The following is a 20,410-nucleotide window of genomic DNA, read 5'->3' as shown; positions in this document are numbered from 1 at the left end:
GTTATTTTTATGTTTCTTTTTTAGTTTTTACAAGCTTTTGACTACTACAAATAACAAGTTTTTGACAATAAAGCATTTCTCTTCTCTCAATAATTGTGTTATCAATATCAATTAAAATTTTTCCGCTTTCGAAACTACTTAAATCTTAATTTTGAAAGAGGATGGTTCCATTAATACCACATATTTTATACTTTTATGAATACGGCCGCTTTATCCAACTAAAGTATTTAGGAACGCAATTATCTCGCTCTGAGTCAACTACGCGATGACGTATACTTAATATGTCAATTTATTTATTTCTTGTTTGTGTACGAATTTTGACATTTGAACAGAGTTAACCTGAAATGCTGTTCTCATTTTTTCAGAAATGAAATTATTAATAATATCATTTAGTTTTTTAAATTGTATATTTTCTTTAAATGCAGACATTCCGTCGTTACCACATTGCTCTGAAATAGAATTAGGGTAAGTGTTCCATATTCAACTTCTGATGTGGATAATTTTTTAAAATGTAAATGATTTAATCTAAATATTATGTTTCTATTATAGCTTGCTGATAGTTAGTACTTTAGATGGAAAAATATCTGCATTAAATTCTAACGGATCTTTACTATGGGAATTAGACACAGGACCAGGTCCCTTACTCTTATCAAATATACATAATCTAGAAGTAAGAATTTATAACATTATTCAAAATTGCATGATAGTTAACATTTTGTAATTGTTCACTTTCTTAAAATACACTGACAGCTATGTCATACATTTTTATTTACAGTGAAAATTATTTATTTTTTATAAAACTCATTCATTTTTGAATTATTATTTTACATCTGATAAATACTTGTATTTTCCAGCTAAACAATAATGGAGAATGGATACGTATGATACCTTCTCTCACAGGTACATTATACAAATTTGATGGTACAACATTAGATCCCATACCAATCACTGCAGAAGAGCTCCTCAAGTCATCATTTAAGTATTCAGATGATCTTGTAATTGCAGGTAAAACAGGAAACAAATAAACTCATTCTAATTGACTCCTGATGAGGTCTTAATGCACAATTTCTCTCAAAGACCCCAACATTTTCAAGCTAAATTAACACATTTCCAAGGAACTATTTATCAATAATACAATAACAACTTTCCCTCACAAATCTATTCAGAATTGCTTGTTTTATTTGAATTATATAGATGTTTTTCAACACCTCTCTTCATAAATTAATTTACAATTGGACTTGATAATACTGCACACACTGATTACACCAACACTCAACACTGTCTGACACGCATTTTGATAACCAAGTTGTACTCTATTAACACCTAAATATATCAATATTTTTTTTAATTAATATGAAATTTAGAAGAAGAAACTAAACACACTAGTTTGATCTAGCATACTCTTTATTTTGTATTTACAGGTGGTATTGATGTTAGTACATATGGAGTAGGTTTTCGTACTGGTACATTTTATTATGAATGTAATGCTGTGAAATGTTCTAATTTAGAAGAAACAGATACAGATGATGTACTTTTGGTAGAAAGAAGTACACATACAATAAGAGCAATAGAACCAAGAACAGGCAATGAAAGGTATCCATGTTTCATTTTGCAAGTATATATTATTTTTAATCATTTATTTTTCAGATGGAACTTTAGTGTAGGCCTGCACAACATAAAATTGTCTAAAATTAGTTGCATTAACCTAAATTCAGACTTATTTGATTGGAATATTTCTGCCATTGTACCAGAAGGAGAATTGAAAGTATATGTTACACATAAAAATGTGGAACATTTATGGACCTATGTCTTTCCATCTCCAATAGTAAGAATCTGGAAATTTTCAGGCAAAGATGTGTCAGAAATTGATTTGTTTTCTTTAAAAAATGCTCCCCAAGTTGTTCCAGATAGCTCTATTTTTCCATCCATATATTTGGGCATGCATAAGAAGCAAGTAAGAAAAGTCTTTGAAAAATATAATAAAATGACATAGTTTTCTCAAATTGTTTAAGCAATATTGATAACATTCAACGTTATCAGTAACGACCTAAACCAACCTATAAACGTCATTCATAACGACTTAATCAAACCTATCCTTAACCATGACGTATTTTAATTTTAAAATTCAAATGAATTCTCCAAACTCATTAAACTCGATATTAATATCTACTGTCATTTTGAATTATACCAATTTATTATTTTATACAAAATTAAGAACTACAATTCTCGATTAATTAATTTAAATGATTCTATATTAGAGAGAGTACACTTTGGTATTTTATTACCACAGTTCAACAACTTCTTTTGAATTATCATTTTTGGTAAATGTTAATGTTAATGAAATCAAATTTTTTCATATCCTGTTTGATAATTAAGTTTTTTGGTTTTGTTTCTCAAGTTGGTTTCAGACTGTTATTATTGTAAAATTTATATGTATGTTGTATTGATTTCATATATTACAAATAAATGCCTGTCAACTTACAAGTATATTTCTCCCTTAGCTTTATATCCGCGAATCGCCGTTGATGGTAAATGCCATTCGCAGTCAACTAAGTAGAAGAGTGACTGTAACTGAAGATACCAGTATTGCTAAGATACCATGGAAACCAATTCCGGCATCTAGAGTACATAATGAAGAAGACTCAACTGCTCTTTCCGTTTTAAATGCATCAGAATATGTAAACGGTAACTTATTTTATTTAACAAAAATATTGTGTAATTACCTACACTAGGGCTTTTTGGACACATTTTTAAAACCCCCTACCCCTGGTGTGACGTCACACATTTTTTAAATTCATGCATGTATTTAAAAATACGATAGGTAACATCTCTTATTTTTTATGTGCTTGTTTGTCTTCATTAGGGTCTTTGTATTAGGAATGCCCACATATGCTACACGACCTTTCAAACATGTATGATTCGACTATAAAACAATAACTGTAGTATGAAACTTGTTTCATATGAGATGATGCTCGGAGATCTACTGATCACTTTAGTAATAAAGGAGCAAACTTAGCCTCGTTGTCAGTACTTTCTGTGACTACATAACGTGGTGTTGGTTTATATGTAGAGAGTCTCCCATTGTACTATTAGTAAGAAATATAGTAACTTACGTACGGACTTAGCAAGCCAAGTAAAATTATTTTTGATCATAGCTTGAACTATCAGCTAATACATTTCCCGCACTTCTAAAGTTTGTTTTTCTTTATTCAAATCGGTAATTCGATTATTTAAATCAAGATGTGACCTATCTCTGTTAAATGCAGTCCTTTCTGGCACCTTTTTAGATAAGAAAAATGCATCTAAATCATAATCTCCACAATATTTCAAAGCTGAAATTATGACCCACTCTTACCCTGGATTTTCATTCACCATCGCATATGGAAATAAAAACAAGAACCTTTTTAAAAGTCGGTAATTCAGGAAGCTTATGATTTTCGCTGGTGTGAATGTATGCATTGGAAGCTGGATGTTTCTCACTACGAATTGCAGTATATGTAGGCCCAAAGTACGCCACAGCACACGACCTTCACCATTTTTTTTATTAAACTACCCGCATAGACAGATGGAATATGTTTATATAAGCGTTAGCTGTTGTAATACTTAAAAGTACTTCATCATGTATCGATTAAAAAACTTGGTCCGGACCAAAAATTCAAGCCACCGATTCAAGATTTCGGTGCAAAATTTGCCATCTCTATATTTTGAATGTAATGAATCTTGATTGGAACAGATCCGACGTGTCTTTAAGCTTATTCCATATTAACTCGCTTGGGAACACTTCTAAAATACAATCCTGACTGACTGATAGTATTTGCCTTGTTTGAATAGTTCAGCTTTCAAGTCGTCTAATGTTTTACAATACTTAGATACTTACATACAATACTTATAACGTACGGCGTGGATCATTAGCTGGACCACCAAAAATTGACTTTGTTACTTCGAGTGAACAGGAATAATTTTCTTCAACTCTAGGCCGACAGTATTTCGATCCTTTAGAGCAGGGGTCTCCAAACTACGGCCCGCAGACAGATTTTGTCCGGCCCACGGAGAGCTACCATACTTGAAAACTCGTTTTAGAGAACATATTTTCTATAGCAAATTAAATTTAGTTTACTGAAATATTCTTATTTTATGTTGCATAATTATTAATATGACATCTACATTGATATGGTCATGAGCTAACTACTCATAACAATGTTGTAGGCTTATTGTTTTTGTGATAAGTTGGATAAAGAAACACAGAATTGTAATGAATAAAGACATGTATAATATACAGAAAATTTAACTTCAGTATATAATAACTAACAAATTATTGAAATGAATCCAATTAACATTTTATACATTTTAAATAAAAACAACTTATAACAAGCATAAAGACATATGAAATACTAATGAGATTTATGTAATTGAGATTTTCCACTGACAATAGCTAATAGTTGTGGACTAATTTTATTTATACCAATTATTAAAAGAGATTTAAGATGCTTTACAGTTAATTTAGATCTGCAAACATTTTTTGTGTACTTCATTTTGGAGAAGGTTTTCAGGTCTTCTCACACAAATAAGTAGTAGCAAAAACAGAAAACAGCCCACGAGCAAATTTATGCAAATTATCAAATTGTGTCAGTGGAAGACTCTTATAAAATTCCAACAAAGATGAGTTTTGATATTTGTTCTTAATTATATCACTGCACTGTAGATCAATAATTTCCATTTGAAGTTCCGGGGCTAGGGTTTCAATGTCAGTATCAAAAGGATTTGATTCGCAATGGCATCAAAGTCCGAGAAACGAGTATCAAAATTTATTTTCAAAGCATTCAAAGTTTCCATTGCAAAATCGATAGGAAACTCAGTCTCAGTGGTGTGGCTGAATATTTCACATGTTTTAAAATGTGAAAAACATTTACTTCGTAGTTGTGATTGAAACAGTATCAATTTCTTCCGGAATGATTTGATATTAGTATATAAAACAGGAAGATGCTGGTTTTCTCCTTACAATCTCAAATTCAGTTCGTTCAAATGTTTTGTCAAATCAGCATAAAATGCTAACTTCACAGCCATGCGTTGTTTTGTAATTCAGTAAGAGGGCGATGCTTTTCGTTCAAAAAAATTTCGATCTCTGCTCGAAGTTCAAAAAAGCGCTGAAAGACTTTCCCACAACTAAGCCAACGTACGGCAGTATAAGGTAGGTCATTTTCTCCAAAATCTTCAATAAACTGTCGGAATTGTCGGTGATTCAACCCAAAAGATCTGATAAAATTAACAGTTGATATGGCTGGTTTCAGAACTTCAGACATATCCAAACATTTTCCGCACAAAGACTGTTGATGAATGGTACAATGTAAGACTAATAGTTTTGAACTACCGTCATTTTCTACAGCCTTTGACACAAGAGCGACTACTCCTTTATCTTTCCCACTCATGTTTTTGCCTCCATCAGTTGTAATACATTTCACGTTTTTCCATCGAAGGTTCTTTTGATTAATGGCCATTTCAACTCCTTTAAAAATATCTGTACCAGTAGTTGTGCCATGAATACTATACATATCAAGAAGTTCTTCATAGCTTTTTGTCTACTCCTCAAATATAAATCAACACCTGAGCAGTATCTGACACATCCCTTGACTCATCCATGGCCAAAGAAAACCACTCAACATGTCCACTTTTGTCGAACAGTTGATAGGATATATTTTCAGCGATGTTTTCTACCCTTCGAGCCACAGTGTTCGTTGATATACTGACAGTTTTTAATAAATTTATCTTTTCAGGGCACATTTCTTCGGCTACTGCAATTATGCATTCTTTGATCATTTCTCCATCGGTGAATGGTTTTCCACGTTTTGCAATTTCAAGAGCCACACGAAAGCTGGCACGAGTTGCAGCCTCTTGTTCAGTTTTGAGTTTTGTAAATGAAGATTGCTGCGATTTCAATCCGCGCTTCATAGCTTCGAATTTTTCTGTCCGCAAACTTCCTGTATATTTTGAGCAATTTTGAAAATGTTTTGTTACATAATGACGTTTAATGTTATATTCTTTGCTATGATTTCATTGCAAATCAAACATAGCGCCTTGTTACTGGACTCAATTACGAAATACTGAATGTTCCACTGATCGTTGAATTTTCTACATTCACCATCAATTTTTCGCTTCTTTTCCATACTACTAAATCACACACAAAAACAACAATTCAAATCAAAATACTGTTACAAAGATGTCTTAAACTTAAACACGCACAACACGTTTTAAGGAGGTACGCACTATTTTATTTCACAACAATGTCATAGGAACTGACTTGTGGTTGCGCCACTAGTCTTCTTATATATTCCAATTACTGCCATCTAGAAGTGAGTGGAAGACACCAGAACTTTCTCGAACTAACGAGATTATTCTGTACGTGCTATTAACGCCATCTGTTAGCGATAGAAGATACTACCTATTTCCGCTTGTGCCCACCAGATGTCGTGTCACGTTACTCCTCATGGCTCGTACTCTACGACTTATCTAGAAATTACAGGTAATAACAGGAAAATTAATAATATATAGTGTTGCCGTTTTGCGGACTTTAGTCCGATTTGTAGCCTTTTTTAAACGTTGCGTACTTTTTCGGACTTTTTTTTTCATCAGTGGACTATTTCACTTTTTACCACCGGCAACAATGATAATATGGTTTTGGCCCTGGAGTAATCAGTATGACCCTAAAGCTGGAAAGTTTCGAGACCCTTGCTTTAGAGCAGCTGCTATGTGTTGGTTTAGGTACTATTTGAGGTGATTGACATTCATTCAATTCTGTTATAACATCTTTTTCTGAAATGGTCTCTTTCTGTAATCAATAGTTACAATGTATTATGAAACATATAGTATTCATACTATTCACGAAATATTTCAAAAACTACAGAACAATTACAAAACTGCATAAATATTGATAAAAAAAACCGAATAAACAAACACAGGAAGATGTAGTTACAGACTATTTTATAACATTCTAAATTAAAATGTCTAACTGACTTAGCTTAGTTTCTTATATTAGAATTTAAAAAAAAAATTTGAGTGCTCCTCTTGCATTAGAAGTTAAATCTTGCTGCTTGAGAAATAATCTCATAATGATAATGCTAATTTTAATATGTGACGTCACAAAAGCTTTTGACCCTGCAAATTGTCACACTATGTCATAGTACGTTTTTTATTTTGAGTTCATTATTTGGAGCTGATTAAAATAAATTATTCTAATTAACTATCATCTATGAATATCTACCTATCACATTTTTTCAATTTTCAATCATTTGAAAATATTTCAAAAATTTATACAAACTAGAGTTGGTAATATTTCATAAATATCAACATTTTTTCGAACAATTGAAAATTTCAAATGTCATAAGAATTCTCACAATGTGTATTTCCCTTATTATTCAGTTATAGAAAAAAGTGTATTGGTACCTTTATTTTTTGATGTACTATCAGCTCTTGAAATGTATAATGACAATTTGTGAAGATGCAGAAGAAGAACCACGTAATTCCATAAACAGACAAATGATTTTGTTTTATGATAAACTAGTTTTCACAAAGTTATTTTCACCAGTCGCCGAGTGTAGCCATTGTTTATTGTCTTATATTCAACTATTTTTAGGGCAAGGATTTTACTTATATTCAGAGTCAGATTTAAATAGTATGGGATGTACAAACAACAACACCAAAATGACAAAAAATAACACTGTACCGTCCACAGTTAAAGCAAAAATGAAGTCCTTGTATTACTTTTTGGCCTCGTATTGGAGAGAATTAATTCTCATGATAGTAACACTTTGCATATGTTTGTTTTTATTTCGTCTCCAAATCAAAAATGATAAAGAAGTTATAATAATTGAAAAACCTATAGAACCCCAGCATGTTTCTAGTCAGCAAAGAACTTCAGAGAGAGAAGGAGATTTCAGCTCAAGATATGTTAATGAATATGACACCCTTAGATGCTTGGGTAAAGGAGGTTTTGGGGTAGTGTTTGAAGTTAAACATAAATTTGATGAATGCTCGTATGCCATCAAAAGGATTACTTTACCTAACAAGTGAGTTATTTTTGATCAATTTTTTTAAATTAATCCAAAATATTCTCTTATTAAAATCATTTGTAAATTTGCAAGATTTTCTATATTTTTTTCAAAAGTAAATCTTATAGTTGTTGCTTGAATCGACAGATTATATTTCTTCCAGGGGAATATTCAACAAGTTGTTTTTATCAGCTAATTTAAGTATTTGCATAGTGTTACCTATGCTGTCCATATGTATTGAATAATTTCAATTTTAGCGTTATTATGTACTATGTTGTCTTGTCATTTTTTATTCTCAAATTGACAATTCACAACTTATTGGAAAGGGATTTCAGGCCTATGTCCAGCAATATAAAGTTTTTTAAATTTGGTGCAATCTTAACTGAGAAAATTAATTTTTAAGATGTAAAATTTTGATAATGTTATCACAAAACTTAACGTAAAATGGATATAATAAAGTCGCATAATATTTAGAATGCATTTTTCAATGTACCTTTCACTTCTTGACAATAACTGAGGCGATTTTGGAATTCTTATACAACATTTTGTTTGACCTCAGAGGTTATTTTGTTAATTTCTTCCGTTATCTTAACTTTAAAATCAGCAATATTGTTTGGACTATTAAAATATCCTTAAGATAGCCCCACAAGAAGTAATCTAGAGGAGTCAAATCAGGTCATTCCATTGTTCCACGTCTTCCAATCTCCTATTGGGAAAAACCTCGTTTAAATAATTTCTAATTGTTGGTACTAAATAGATCGATCTATTTCATTTGGATGATTATCATTAGGAAAAAGTCTTTGTATTGTAGGCACTAAGAAGTTAATCAAAAAAGGGGCTGCATATAATTCAAAGGGGTGCTGGAGGGAGATAATATTAACATACTGTATATTGTCAATTTGAGAATAAAAATCGACCTATTTCAGGTTTTTTCACATAGTACATAATAACGCTAAAATTGAATTTATTCCATACATATGGACCACATTGAATATCTAGTTCAACTGGTTCTGATATCATTTATGTAGGGTATTACCTCACTCATTTTGTTTGGTTTCAGACCCACTAAAATTATTTGAATTGAATGGACCAGTGTGTTTTTGTGGTTTACATTTTACTCCGCCCCATACTTCTTTACCATCTGACGACACAAATGTATTATAGTTTTATGAATTAATATTGTCCTTTGATTTTATGTTGTTTTGGTTAGGTTAATATGTTATTCTTAACTTATGGTCAACATAATTTGGCTTGTTCATTGATATTAATTCGAATTTTATAAGCAATTTTATTGTATTAGTGCAGTTCTTCGTCAAATTTTAATCAAAAGTGTTATCCTTCCACATATAATTCAAAAATTATTTTTTTTTTAGATTTAGATGGTGTTGTCTCATTTTTTCCCAGTACATCACAGAATTCTTCATCTTTTAAGCTCTGCTTGATTTTGTTCACTATCCTGTGACACTGTTATATTGCTGGGTGATATTTTCAATTTCAACCGTTGGGTCAGAATGATATTTTCAATAATTAAAACTGCTAATTTGTCAATATGATAGACACGATAGTGCTATATTAACATACTTTTAAAAATGTTGATATTATTCGAGAGTTTTTTAAAGAAACAGTACAGAATCATTAAATAGTTTGTGGAGTGATACGACGATTTCTTTATGACGTTCAGTTCTAGAGATGTTTTAGTGATAGTTTGACAGAATTTCTAGATATTCCGTTTTCCTACCATATGAAATTTTCATTACATGTGGAGTAGTGAACAACTGCTTAAGAAACTCAGCAAGTTTGCCTGCTTATCCAGCTAGTCACCATTAAAAATTGAATACAGGCTTAAGTTCTTGTTTGAATATCACTAGCCATTTGAGACTATAAATAATTAATTTTTTATGGTATTTAAGTAAGGATTCTTTTTTTAGAGAAAAAGATAGAGATAGAGTAATGCGCGAAGTTAAAGCTTTGGCGAAATTGGAACATCAAAATATTGTTAGATATTTTTGTTCATGGGTTGAGAGTCCACCATTAGCTTGGCAGCAAGAATATGATAGAAAATGGCTAGGGTAATTTTTCTTATTTCTATAAGGAACACAAGTTACAGAATAATCTGAGGATGACTAGCAACCATAGTCAAAATATCCGTTAAATAGTGTAACTTATGTTCTCTACAAGTAAATTTTCTTGGAATTTGTATATATTTAATATTTTATTATATTGTAGTGATAAATTAAACGAATCTTCTATGAACAATACAGCCGAATCAAAAGTTAGACGTTGTAAATCAATTTCAATAAGTATAGATGAAATCTCTTCTAGTAATTTTGACCCTGATTTATGCAATATAGTCACAAGCAATAATGATGATGATGCTGATTCTTTTATTGTGTTTGAAAATGAACATGACAGTAAAAATAATTCCAATTCTATAATAGATGTTTTAAGCCAGAAGGAAGTTTCAATGCAAAGAACAAATGAAGTTTCTCATGCAGGGCACCCAACCAAAAAAATTGACAGGAAGGTACTTGAGAGCAAACATCATTCTTGGAATGCTTCGCAGAAAAAATTAATCACATTTAACAATGACCCACCAGTATTTTTATATATTCAGATGCAGCTATGTAAAAAAGAGAGCTTAAAAGAATGGCTGACTGATCATCAAGAGAGAGATTATAATTTCGTTATTGATATATTTTCTCAAATATTAGATGCTGTTGAGTATGTCCATTTAAGAGGTCTCATACACAGAGATTTAAAGGTAGGACATCACAATTATGTAAATTATTTCATAAAGAATAGTTTATAAGTTAAGTAATAATGAGCTAAGTAGCAATGAGCTGAGTAGCAATAAACTCTCTTAATTATCCCTTGTGTTACTACTGTTACTAAGCAAAAGTTTATTTATAGATATCGACATAACTCATTTTATTCATTTTGTTTGAAATCATTATATAACAAATCTGTAAAAATTCTGACAACTGGTGAAAGATAGGAAAATATCACTTCTTCCTTTTTAGGTTATAAGGTTATGTTAATTGACATTTGACTTTGAAAATTATTTTTATTATTCCAAGATTATGAAATTACTTATTTTATAATGATATATCATTTATTATTAGAAAATCTACCCTACTTATCTAGTATTTGAATTATCTTAGGTATACAGGTAAATATTTTATATGTTATAAATAATGAAATTATTGATATTGTGGACTAACTTTAATATGTTTTCCCAGCTTTCGAATGTATTCATCGTCTGGGGCTGAAATTATGGCCAAATACAATATAAGAAATATGTATAAATGTATAACTATAATAAAATTTTACTTACAATCATTAATGTGGTTTTGAATTGTATCATGACCATAATTTCAGTCCCAGACGTTGAATACAGAAGTATTCAAAAGCTCGGAAAATATATTAAAGTTAGTCCACTTTGGTGTTTCATTGCCACGTTCCCAATAAGTTACCGCATACAGGGTGATTCATTAAGAATGATCAATCTCTGAACTGTAGATTCTAGACCTCAAAATATGATGATTCTGCTCAACATGCCTTATGCAAATATTGCTTACAACTATAATAATAAAAAAATAATAAAAAGCGTTAAATTCTACAAAAAAAATTACTCTTCTTTGATTCGTGTAACTCAATCGGTATCGAGTTATTTGCTTCTAAAAAGTTCAATAAATTTTAATTTTTTCATAAAAAAATTTATTATTCCTTAAATATGTAACAATAACAAATTTGTAAACGAAAATAAAAATCTTCAAACCAAATGCTCAAAATGCCCACCATTTACTTCAATACACTTTATGATCCGCTTTCGTAAAGATCTCTTAATATCAAATAATCCTTGTCTATTATTTTTAATTACATCCGCGGGTTCTTCTATTTTCCATCGCAGTTGTGGAAGAAAAGTAATTTTTTATAACTAACTAACTAATGCCTTTATTTGCGACAAAATTGAGAAATCCAAAGGATTTAAATCAGGGCCTCTTGGTGGCCAAGCAAACTCACTTCCAAAACCAATCTATCGATGCGGAAACTGTTCGTTCAAGTATTGACGAACTTGTAAAGAATAATGTGGTGGTGCTCCGACGTGCAAAAATCACATATTTTGTCTTAAAGCGAGAGGTATATCCTCTAGTAATTCGTGTAAATGTTCTTGAAGAAAATCTAAATAAAGAGGTCCATTTAAATTGGTTGGCAGTTCAAAAGGACCTATTAAATACCCACCTATTACACCACACCAAATGTTAACCTCAAACTCGTGCTGAAAATGTGTTTCCCTCATAGCATGTGGATTTTCAGAATCCCCCAAATGATTATTTTTATAATTAAATATTCCTTTTCTGGTAAATGTTACCTCATCAGTAAAAAGATTTGTATCCAGAAAATCTGGGTTAACATTTTGTTTATCTTGCAAAAAATGGGCAAATTGTAGACGCTTAGGTAAATCTTGAGGTAATAAATTCTGAACAGGAGTGTAAGGATATAGATGCAATTTTTCCCTCTTCAGTATTCTAAAAATAGATGATTGGCTTAAACCTGTTTGCAGACTTAATTGGCGAGTACTGATATCTGGATTCTCCGTAACATAAATTAAAATTTCATCTTCATCGGTAGTGATTTTTTTTGTAGCACCGTGCTCAGCTTTAGAGCGTAAAGACACCGTTTTACATAAGCAGTTATAAAGATTTCGGTACAGTTTGTAATTGGCTTAATTCACGAATGTGATTTTGATATTAAGAGATCTTTACGAAAGCGGATCATAAAGTGTATTGAAGTAAATGGTGAGCATTTTGAGCATTTGCTTTGAAGATTTTTATTTTCGTTTACAAATTTGTTATTGTTACATATTTAAGAAATAATAAATTTTTTTATGAAAAAATTAAAATTTATTGAACTTTTTAGAAGCAAATAACTCGATACCGATTGAGTTACATGAATCAAAGAAGAGTAATTTTTTTGTAGAATTTAACGCTTTTTAATATTTTTTTATTATTTTAGTTGTAAGTTTAGCCCAAAAAAAGTTTACTTTGATTTAATTAACACAAAAAAGTGTAACTAGCGCCCTCTATTAACAATGTTTAATCAGAGTGCAAAATATGATTCCTCATGCCAAAAAACGTAAAATTGCCAATTTTCAAAGAGAAATTGTGAAAACATAAAAAATTATTGCGAAAATCAAAATTTAAATTTAAACTTTGAATACCCCGTATCTCGGAAACTAGCAATATTTGCATAAGGCATGTTGAGCAGAATCATCATAGTTTGAGGTCTAGAATCTACAATTCAGAGAATGAATCACCCTGTATACATAAATATTTATATATATATATATATATATATATATATATATATATATATATATATATACATATGAAATTTTATTACTAAACTAGAATATATATTACTTTGGTATTTTATTGCCACAATCACACAATAATAAGTCTGTTTACTTCAAAATCAATAGTGAGCAATCTATTACCGGCCATTTCTCTTAAGCCACTTTCACTAAGAAATTTTTTGCTCTAATTTTCAAAGATTAAAAGTTATTAAACCGATTCGTCTAACCGTCACTTGTCTTAAAATTCTAAAAGAACATTTTTTAGCCGAGCAATATATTCTTTTCTTTGGATGGACAAATCAAAGTTGGCGATTTTGGTTTGGTTAAAGATATAGAGGACGCTTTTGATTTAGAGCTGATTAAAAAGGGGACACCATCATCATATAAAGGTCATACAGTGGAAGTTGGTATGTATATCAATCATTTATGTTTAAGTAATATTGGACACATTTATTGTCAATTGTTGTCACACTTTATATTTTAAAAACATTTGTGTTACCAATTGCAATTACAAGTCCAGTCCTATTTTAGTTTCTTGCACAACTATCTTATTGATCGCCATGCTGATGCCAATGGTAGATGTATCATACTATTAATAAAAAAGCATCAAATTACAACTCATATAAAATAATTTATCAATTGAGCAAATAGCAGTTCTATTTCATAATAAAATTTCGAAGGTAGATAAACACAATTTAAAAGAATTTATTTATTACTTTTTACACTCAGAAAACTCCCGACAATAAAATTTATGTTTAACTATGTGACTACTCGCTAACTAACTAACTGCCTGACGTGTTCTACATAATGTGAATTACTATGATAAGCGAAATTTTATAGTGTTGTCAGCTTCTTCTATATGGTCTTCAGGAAAATGGATGCCATAATTCCTCCCTCCTGAAGTTTCAGCTTGCTTGGGGTGCAGCTAAGGAAAGGGACTGGACATCTTCGGACTGGTTTTCTTGGATTGGTTTCTTCCATCGGATTATTTTAAGGGCCCAGTATAAACATAAAAGGATTAGGAGGAAATAAATTATTATTGTCCAAGTTTTTGAAAAAGAAGGAGGTGTATAAGTATTAAAAATTAGATTGCTTCTGATGATTCTTTCTCGGAGGGTACTGAGGTCAAATAGGTTTATTTCTGGAAGGCTAAAATTGGGATTTTTGTTAATGTACGTAGTCATGATTGGGTATTTACATCCTGGAATAAAAATGGGTTGGCCATTATTTATTATAGCTTCGGAATCTGTAAGTGCCAATGTAGCTGAGGATTTATTCTTATTGATAAAAGCTGATGTTCGTTTTCTTGGGAAGAACGACAATCCACTGATTCGATTCTTTATGTCTTTTGGATAATATTTGAGAGTTACTTAGGGGCATCTGACGGCAAGCGGAAGAGGTTTTGAGATTTAGAAGTTGAACTTCGAAAGGACTGTTGAAGTTAAGTTGTTTTAGGTTCACTTCTTGGCACATATATTCTTGTCTAGCTAATTTTACGCATGGTTCATCCAAAAGTTTGTAGTACAGTTCATTTTTTAATAGAAACTTATTTTGAGGAATGATAACCTTTAGCTGATTCTCACTATGGTGTTGGATACAAATGATACAGCTCGAAATCAACAGGATATGTTACAGGTACATTCAAACTATATATGTATGTACATTATGTAATAATAATTTTTTTAAAATAGGGATATTGTTTATTTTTAGTTTTATAGGCATTCGATATTTATTGACATTACTGTATAATTTTTCCAAAAAACAATTCACTAGGTTTTATTATACTAGGGTGCATGATCCCAGCTTTTGCAAATAATACTGATTTTCTGTATATTGGAATATTGAATCAAGCATTTCGTACAAGTATAAGATTTGAAAGATTGCATCCCTTATGCAGGAATTAGTCCCAAAATTAGAATGATTTCCTATATATGAATCGTTTGTTTCCAATTTGCGTTGTACTATGAATTGATTATGGTTTATTTGTTAAATACTCTTATTGAAGTTACCTATTAGAGATATTGCTAGGGAATTTTGAGTTTTGATTTTATCACCCTATATATATATATATATATATATATATATATATATATATATATATATATATATATATATATATATATATATATATATATATATATTCAACCTAATAAGATTATACCTAATAAGATTATTATAACTAATAAATTTTCAAAATTTACTTTTTGTTTATAATAGTCAACTTTTCTGATATTGTATCTTGGTAATATGCCATTTTATTTATATTATAAACAAAACATAAATTTGAAAATTAATTAGTTCTAAAATAGCAGTCAAATAATTTAAATTATGCTCTGTGGATAAAAATTGATTTTTCAGTATTTTATAAAAGATGTAATATTAGTAGTTCAGATTCAGACGCCCAGTTGACATCAGTTGGGTTAGAACAAATAAAATTGTCGTGATCGTTGGGTGTGCACCTGTTTATTGTATGATGATATAAATGCTATTTGTACCCTGAACATTCTTATGGGGATCAATTTTGTGTAGGGTTAATAAACCTGAATGAATTTATATAATAAATTTTTATCTTCTTAATTTTTTGACTAAATTTCTCTTACTCGAAGTTTTTTGATACATTTGCAGATATAATATAAAATTTCATATTTGTGAAGGGATTGTGAAAGTTTCTTGAAATTCAAAAAAAGATTTATTTTCTTTTTAGACGTCATACCTGTTTTTTATTTTCTCTTAAAAAAATTATTATATTATTATTTTACTCCTTTATAGTTTAAGTGATTTCAATTGAGGCTATGAAAAGCCAAGTGAACAAACCCCAAATTTGCATACTGGAGATAATTGGCTGTAATGGTTTTTTTGTTCCAATTCGCTTTACTATGTAAAAAGTGACTGAATATAACCAAAAATTGACAACATAATAAAGTTATGATTTCAATCTTAGATTTTAATGTGGATTAGTTCATTTTGCTCTCTGATGATTGTGTGGATTAGTTCACATTGTTCTATATGATTCTGTTTTTTTTTCCGAATAGTAGTAGTAAAATATTAAATTTTTTGTATTTATTTTATTACTGCACTTAAAATTAGCGAAAATAACAAAAAAAATTATAAACTTATTTATTTCAACCTATAGTATCTACATTAATCTTAATCTTGTTCCTCTAGTAACTCTCCACCTGTCGCCTGTGCAGATGCTTTCATGTTTCTGTAGAAGTCATGATGTACGGGTGGAATAAATTCAATTAGTTGAAGCAAATTTTCTTTTTGGCCTCATTTATTACATTACCCTTGGGGTACAGTAGTGGAAGTGTAATAAGTTCTGTCGAACGTGATCCTCGTTTACGTATATCGACAGTTTCAAGACTAATATATTCATTGTTCGAATATTTATATTGAATTTTTCAGGAGATCCTTTGTTAAACCGTTTTAAGCCATTCCTCCTTGGTTTTTGTCTCCGACTGTTTTCTGTTCGTAATGTTACTTTCCAGTGATTTAGTCGACACAAAGTCAGATGAAGTCATTTGAATTACCTTAAATAGATTTTTCTTCCTAGCATTTTCTCTGACCGAAATCCAATCTAAAGGTATAAAAATGTGTGGATGAAATTTTTTCTCTTTTTCGATTATACCAAAGTCTTGATCGCAAAGAAGATAGGAATGGCCACTCACCAGGAATTTATGATCAATTTCATCCACATTAAAATCTGGAGATGCCGTAATGAAATTACAGAGCAGCGAGAGTTTTACATTACGGTGCTGGCCCCCGCACTGATCGGAATACATGATTATTTTTCTTGATGTTGGAAAATTCTTAATTTAATGCATCCCCGAGATGCGACGGTTTCGTCCCAAATAAACATAGGAATTATCAGTACCCATATCATGAACGTTGAAACAATACGTCCAATCGAAACATATAACAGAAACTTCACCATTTTTTACACGTTGAATATCATGCTTCAGGCCATCCCTTGCTGCTTTGGCCTTCCTCGGATGAAATTCTAGATCCTTTTCAAGTTGTTTTTTCTGCTCTTGATTGGATGCCCTTATTTTGATATTGAAAAAGTCACACGTTCGACATGAGTCAGAAATAGATGGATGAAGGTGTAAGTTGAACTCTGTATTGAAGATTCATCTGAAAATAGCATATGTATCAAGATCCATTGTTTCAGCTTTATACAGCTCAAACATCTTTCCTATGCTTAAGTTCGGTGTTAGATATTTTCTATGATTGCTTTTCTCACGTGAATAATGAGACTCGTAACATGGAAATTTTTCAATAAAGACTTTACTTCTTTTGTTTTCGCAATGGGTGTCTTATTACTTGGAATATGTTTGCCCCGACGGTACTGAGGCGCATGTGCTCCCGCTGATTTATTCTTCTTTTCGATTTTTCCAGCAGAAACCTGAAAAAATTGAAACATGAGGAGAAATTCGAGGTTAACATATTTATTAAAATATTTCTGAATTGAAACATAAAAAATACAAACCTGATAAACAAAAAATTTTTTGCATACTTTTCGCTCTGCGCCATTTTACTTTTAGGATAGTATTAATTATAATAATGTTTGTACTCAATAAATAAAATAAAAATAACCTCAAAAATTAAACACATAATAGCCTCATAGCCAATAAATTATTATTTTCATTCTTTTTCATGAAAATAAACACACGCTTCTATCACGTTTACCACTTTGCTGACTGCGGCACAATGGACTAAGCGGGGATACTCCACTATGCTTTTTAATGAATATGTGAATTGCGAAAAAGCAAAACGATAGCACTACCATCTAGCGGTCTCTTTTAAAAAGTGACTTAGTCCACTTTACTGTTGATAGATATGGGTTTCAAAATTCAAATGGTATAAAAAAACTACAATTTTGTGAGTTAGTCCACTTGTCTTTTCATAGCCTCAATTCACTTCACCTATTCACAACTAATTTCATGATTTTTATTCTGTTTTTGATTTAATGTTTTTGTTTGCAGATATAAACATAATGGTTTTCTAAATTACATTTTCAAATGCTAACTTTCCACATTTAAAATTTATGTATCAGAAGGCTCTGTAAGTTTCAACTCAATCTGACCTTAAGTGCCTCAAATAACAATATCAAATGAACCAAACAAACAGACACCAAAGCGAGCTAATAAAAACGTGATACAAATAACTACTTCGACCAAGATTGTTGATAATTTTGTCAAGGCGAGGAAGGGGATATTTGTTTTTGATACTATGTTAGTTTAGTTTTCAGTAATCACTAAACCGAATTTATTATTTCTACTAACATCCATTCGTTTGGGGACGAGATTCTGATGTTGAATTCCTTGCTTCAAATGATAAGAATATGTATGTATGATTTTTAATAAATGGATATGTCGTCGATTGCTCTGGTGTGATGTTTAACTGTATAAGTTAAGCCTGACTTTCATTATAAAATATTTTAAAATTTTTTGTAAGAGAAATTATTGTATCTTTTTTCTATAATATATTATAAGATGATTCGCCGTTTATTTTATCAACTTTCGATAGGAGTTGAACATGAAAAGGTTAATGAAGTTTTATAGAAATATTATTTAATGAGATTAGTTGTTCTATGGGTATTTCACAGTAACCGTTTATTGCTAAAGCTATACATACAGTGTATGTACTCATCACCGTGGACTGAAATTATGGTCAAAATACAAAATAGTGTATTAAAAGTCCTTTTGTAGTTTGATATTTATGTATAAAAACTGTTGATGCCAGCTTACACTTTATGAGTATATTTATTATTAAAAGTGCTACACCAAGCATGACTTGTTTATTATAACATAAATATAATGGTTCACAGTTGGAAGTGGGGATGGTCCCAAATAGCGTTCGCTGGAAAAAGTTTAACTACACGAATCAAATTGCAGCGCTCGCTGATATCGCTGATGTTGATCCATTTATTGGATTAGAGACTCCGAACGAGAGGTTGTTACACCACTCTGAAGAAACGCGAATGCGTCAAAAATAGTCAACGTTGACAACTCTCTCCTTGTAGTTGCCAGCCATTAGGGATATGGATGGACATCACGTTCTTCAGAGAAGATGTAATTCAATATTTGTCGTAGTATTAGCTAGGAAAGTAGTTGTTTTCTCCTTTAAAGATTGGCAAACAATTTCGAATTATTAAAATTCAAAATAATGTAAGAGGTGTCAAGTATATTTTATATATATATATATATATATATATATATATATATATATATATATATATATATATATATATACTACCTTAACAGCGTCGATAGAAAATGTAATTTTTCTATGCTTCTACCAGTGAGAATGCATTAACCTTTTCAGTAGCTTTTCTGTGGATAATAATTTTATTTCATCTATGTGATGTCAGGATTTCTTTATAGGTACCCAATTATATATGAGTCCAGAACAGTTTAGAAGCCGAATTTATGATTATAAAGTAGATATTTATTCATTAGGACTGATATTCTTTGAACTATTAGTTCCATTTTCAACTGAAATGGAAAGAATAAAGTTGTTGAGCGATGTTAAGGAAAGCATTTATCCCAAAGGATTTGCCGAGAAATTTCCAGATGAGGTACATGTGCTGTTACAATTATATTGAATTAGTCTTGCTTCATTTTAAATAATTAACGTTTGTTTCTGTTTTAGTATGCACTATTACAAAATATGCTGTGCAAAGATCCAAATAAGAGGCTTACCACCATTGGAATTAGAGTAAGAAGACCATTTAATAGAGAAGATTCAGGATATTGTGAAGATAACCATTATAGATTATGTAGTTTTGAAAAAAGTTAATTTTCTTTGGACAGACTTATATTCTATTGTATATATCATTTAGCTGTGATATATAAACATTTTAGTTCTATTTTAGAAACTTATACTAATTAATCAATTTACTTCATTTTGTTTTACTAAATAATAGAAATAGTTATTATTGGAAGTGTATTTTTAGCGACCCTATATAAGTTAATTTTTATTTTCTTGAAAAACCTTTTAATTAAAACGA

At 30.5% G+C, this 20,410-nt stretch overlaps 1 protein-coding gene across 1 annotated transcript; it reads left to right on the top strand.

Annotated features, from left to right (window-relative positions):
* The first annotated feature begins 256 nt into the window (after positions 1–256).
* LOC130894157 (eukaryotic translation initiation factor 2-alpha kinase) lies at positions 257–20,344 on the top strand. The gene is made up of 12 exons (XM_057800774.1): positions 257–465; positions 550–670; positions 855–1,005; positions 1,422–1,593; positions 1,648–1,954; positions 2,502–2,685; positions 7,628–8,060; positions 9,971–10,111; positions 10,269–10,803; positions 13,664–13,805; positions 19,785–19,978; positions 20,053–20,344. Exons 1-12 carry the CDS (start codon positions 368–370, stop codon positions 20,197–20,199), a joined length of 2,625 nt encoding a protein of 874 aa, XP_057656757.1. The 5' UTR covers positions 257–367; the 3' UTR covers positions 20,200–20,344.
* Positions 20,345–20,410: the final 66 nt, after the last annotated feature.

The sequence above is a fragment of the Diorhabda carinulata genome, chromosome 1 (genome assembly GCF_026250575.1).
Source record: "Diorhabda carinulata isolate Delta chromosome 1, icDioCari1.1, whole genome shotgun sequence".
In the NCBI taxonomy this organism is placed as follows: domain Eukaryota; kingdom Metazoa; phylum Arthropoda; class Insecta; order Coleoptera; family Chrysomelidae; genus Diorhabda; species Diorhabda carinulata.
The sequence above is the reverse complement of the archived record's forward strand: the minus strand, read 5'-3'. Positions and strand labels throughout refer to the sequence as shown.

Coding starts and splice junctions, on each gene's coding strand:
- LOC130894157 (XM_057800774.1), top strand. CDS start 368: ATGAAATTATTAATAATATCATTTAGTTTTTTAAATTGTATATTTTCT. Junction 1,594..1,647: donor CCAAGAACAGGCAATGAAAG/GTATCCATGTTT, acceptor TTTATTTTTCAG/ATGGAACTTTAGTGTAGGCC. Junction 1,955..2,501: donor TGGGCATGCATAAGAAGCAA/GTAAGAAAAGTC, acceptor TTTCTCCCTTAG/CTTTATATCCGCGAATCGCC.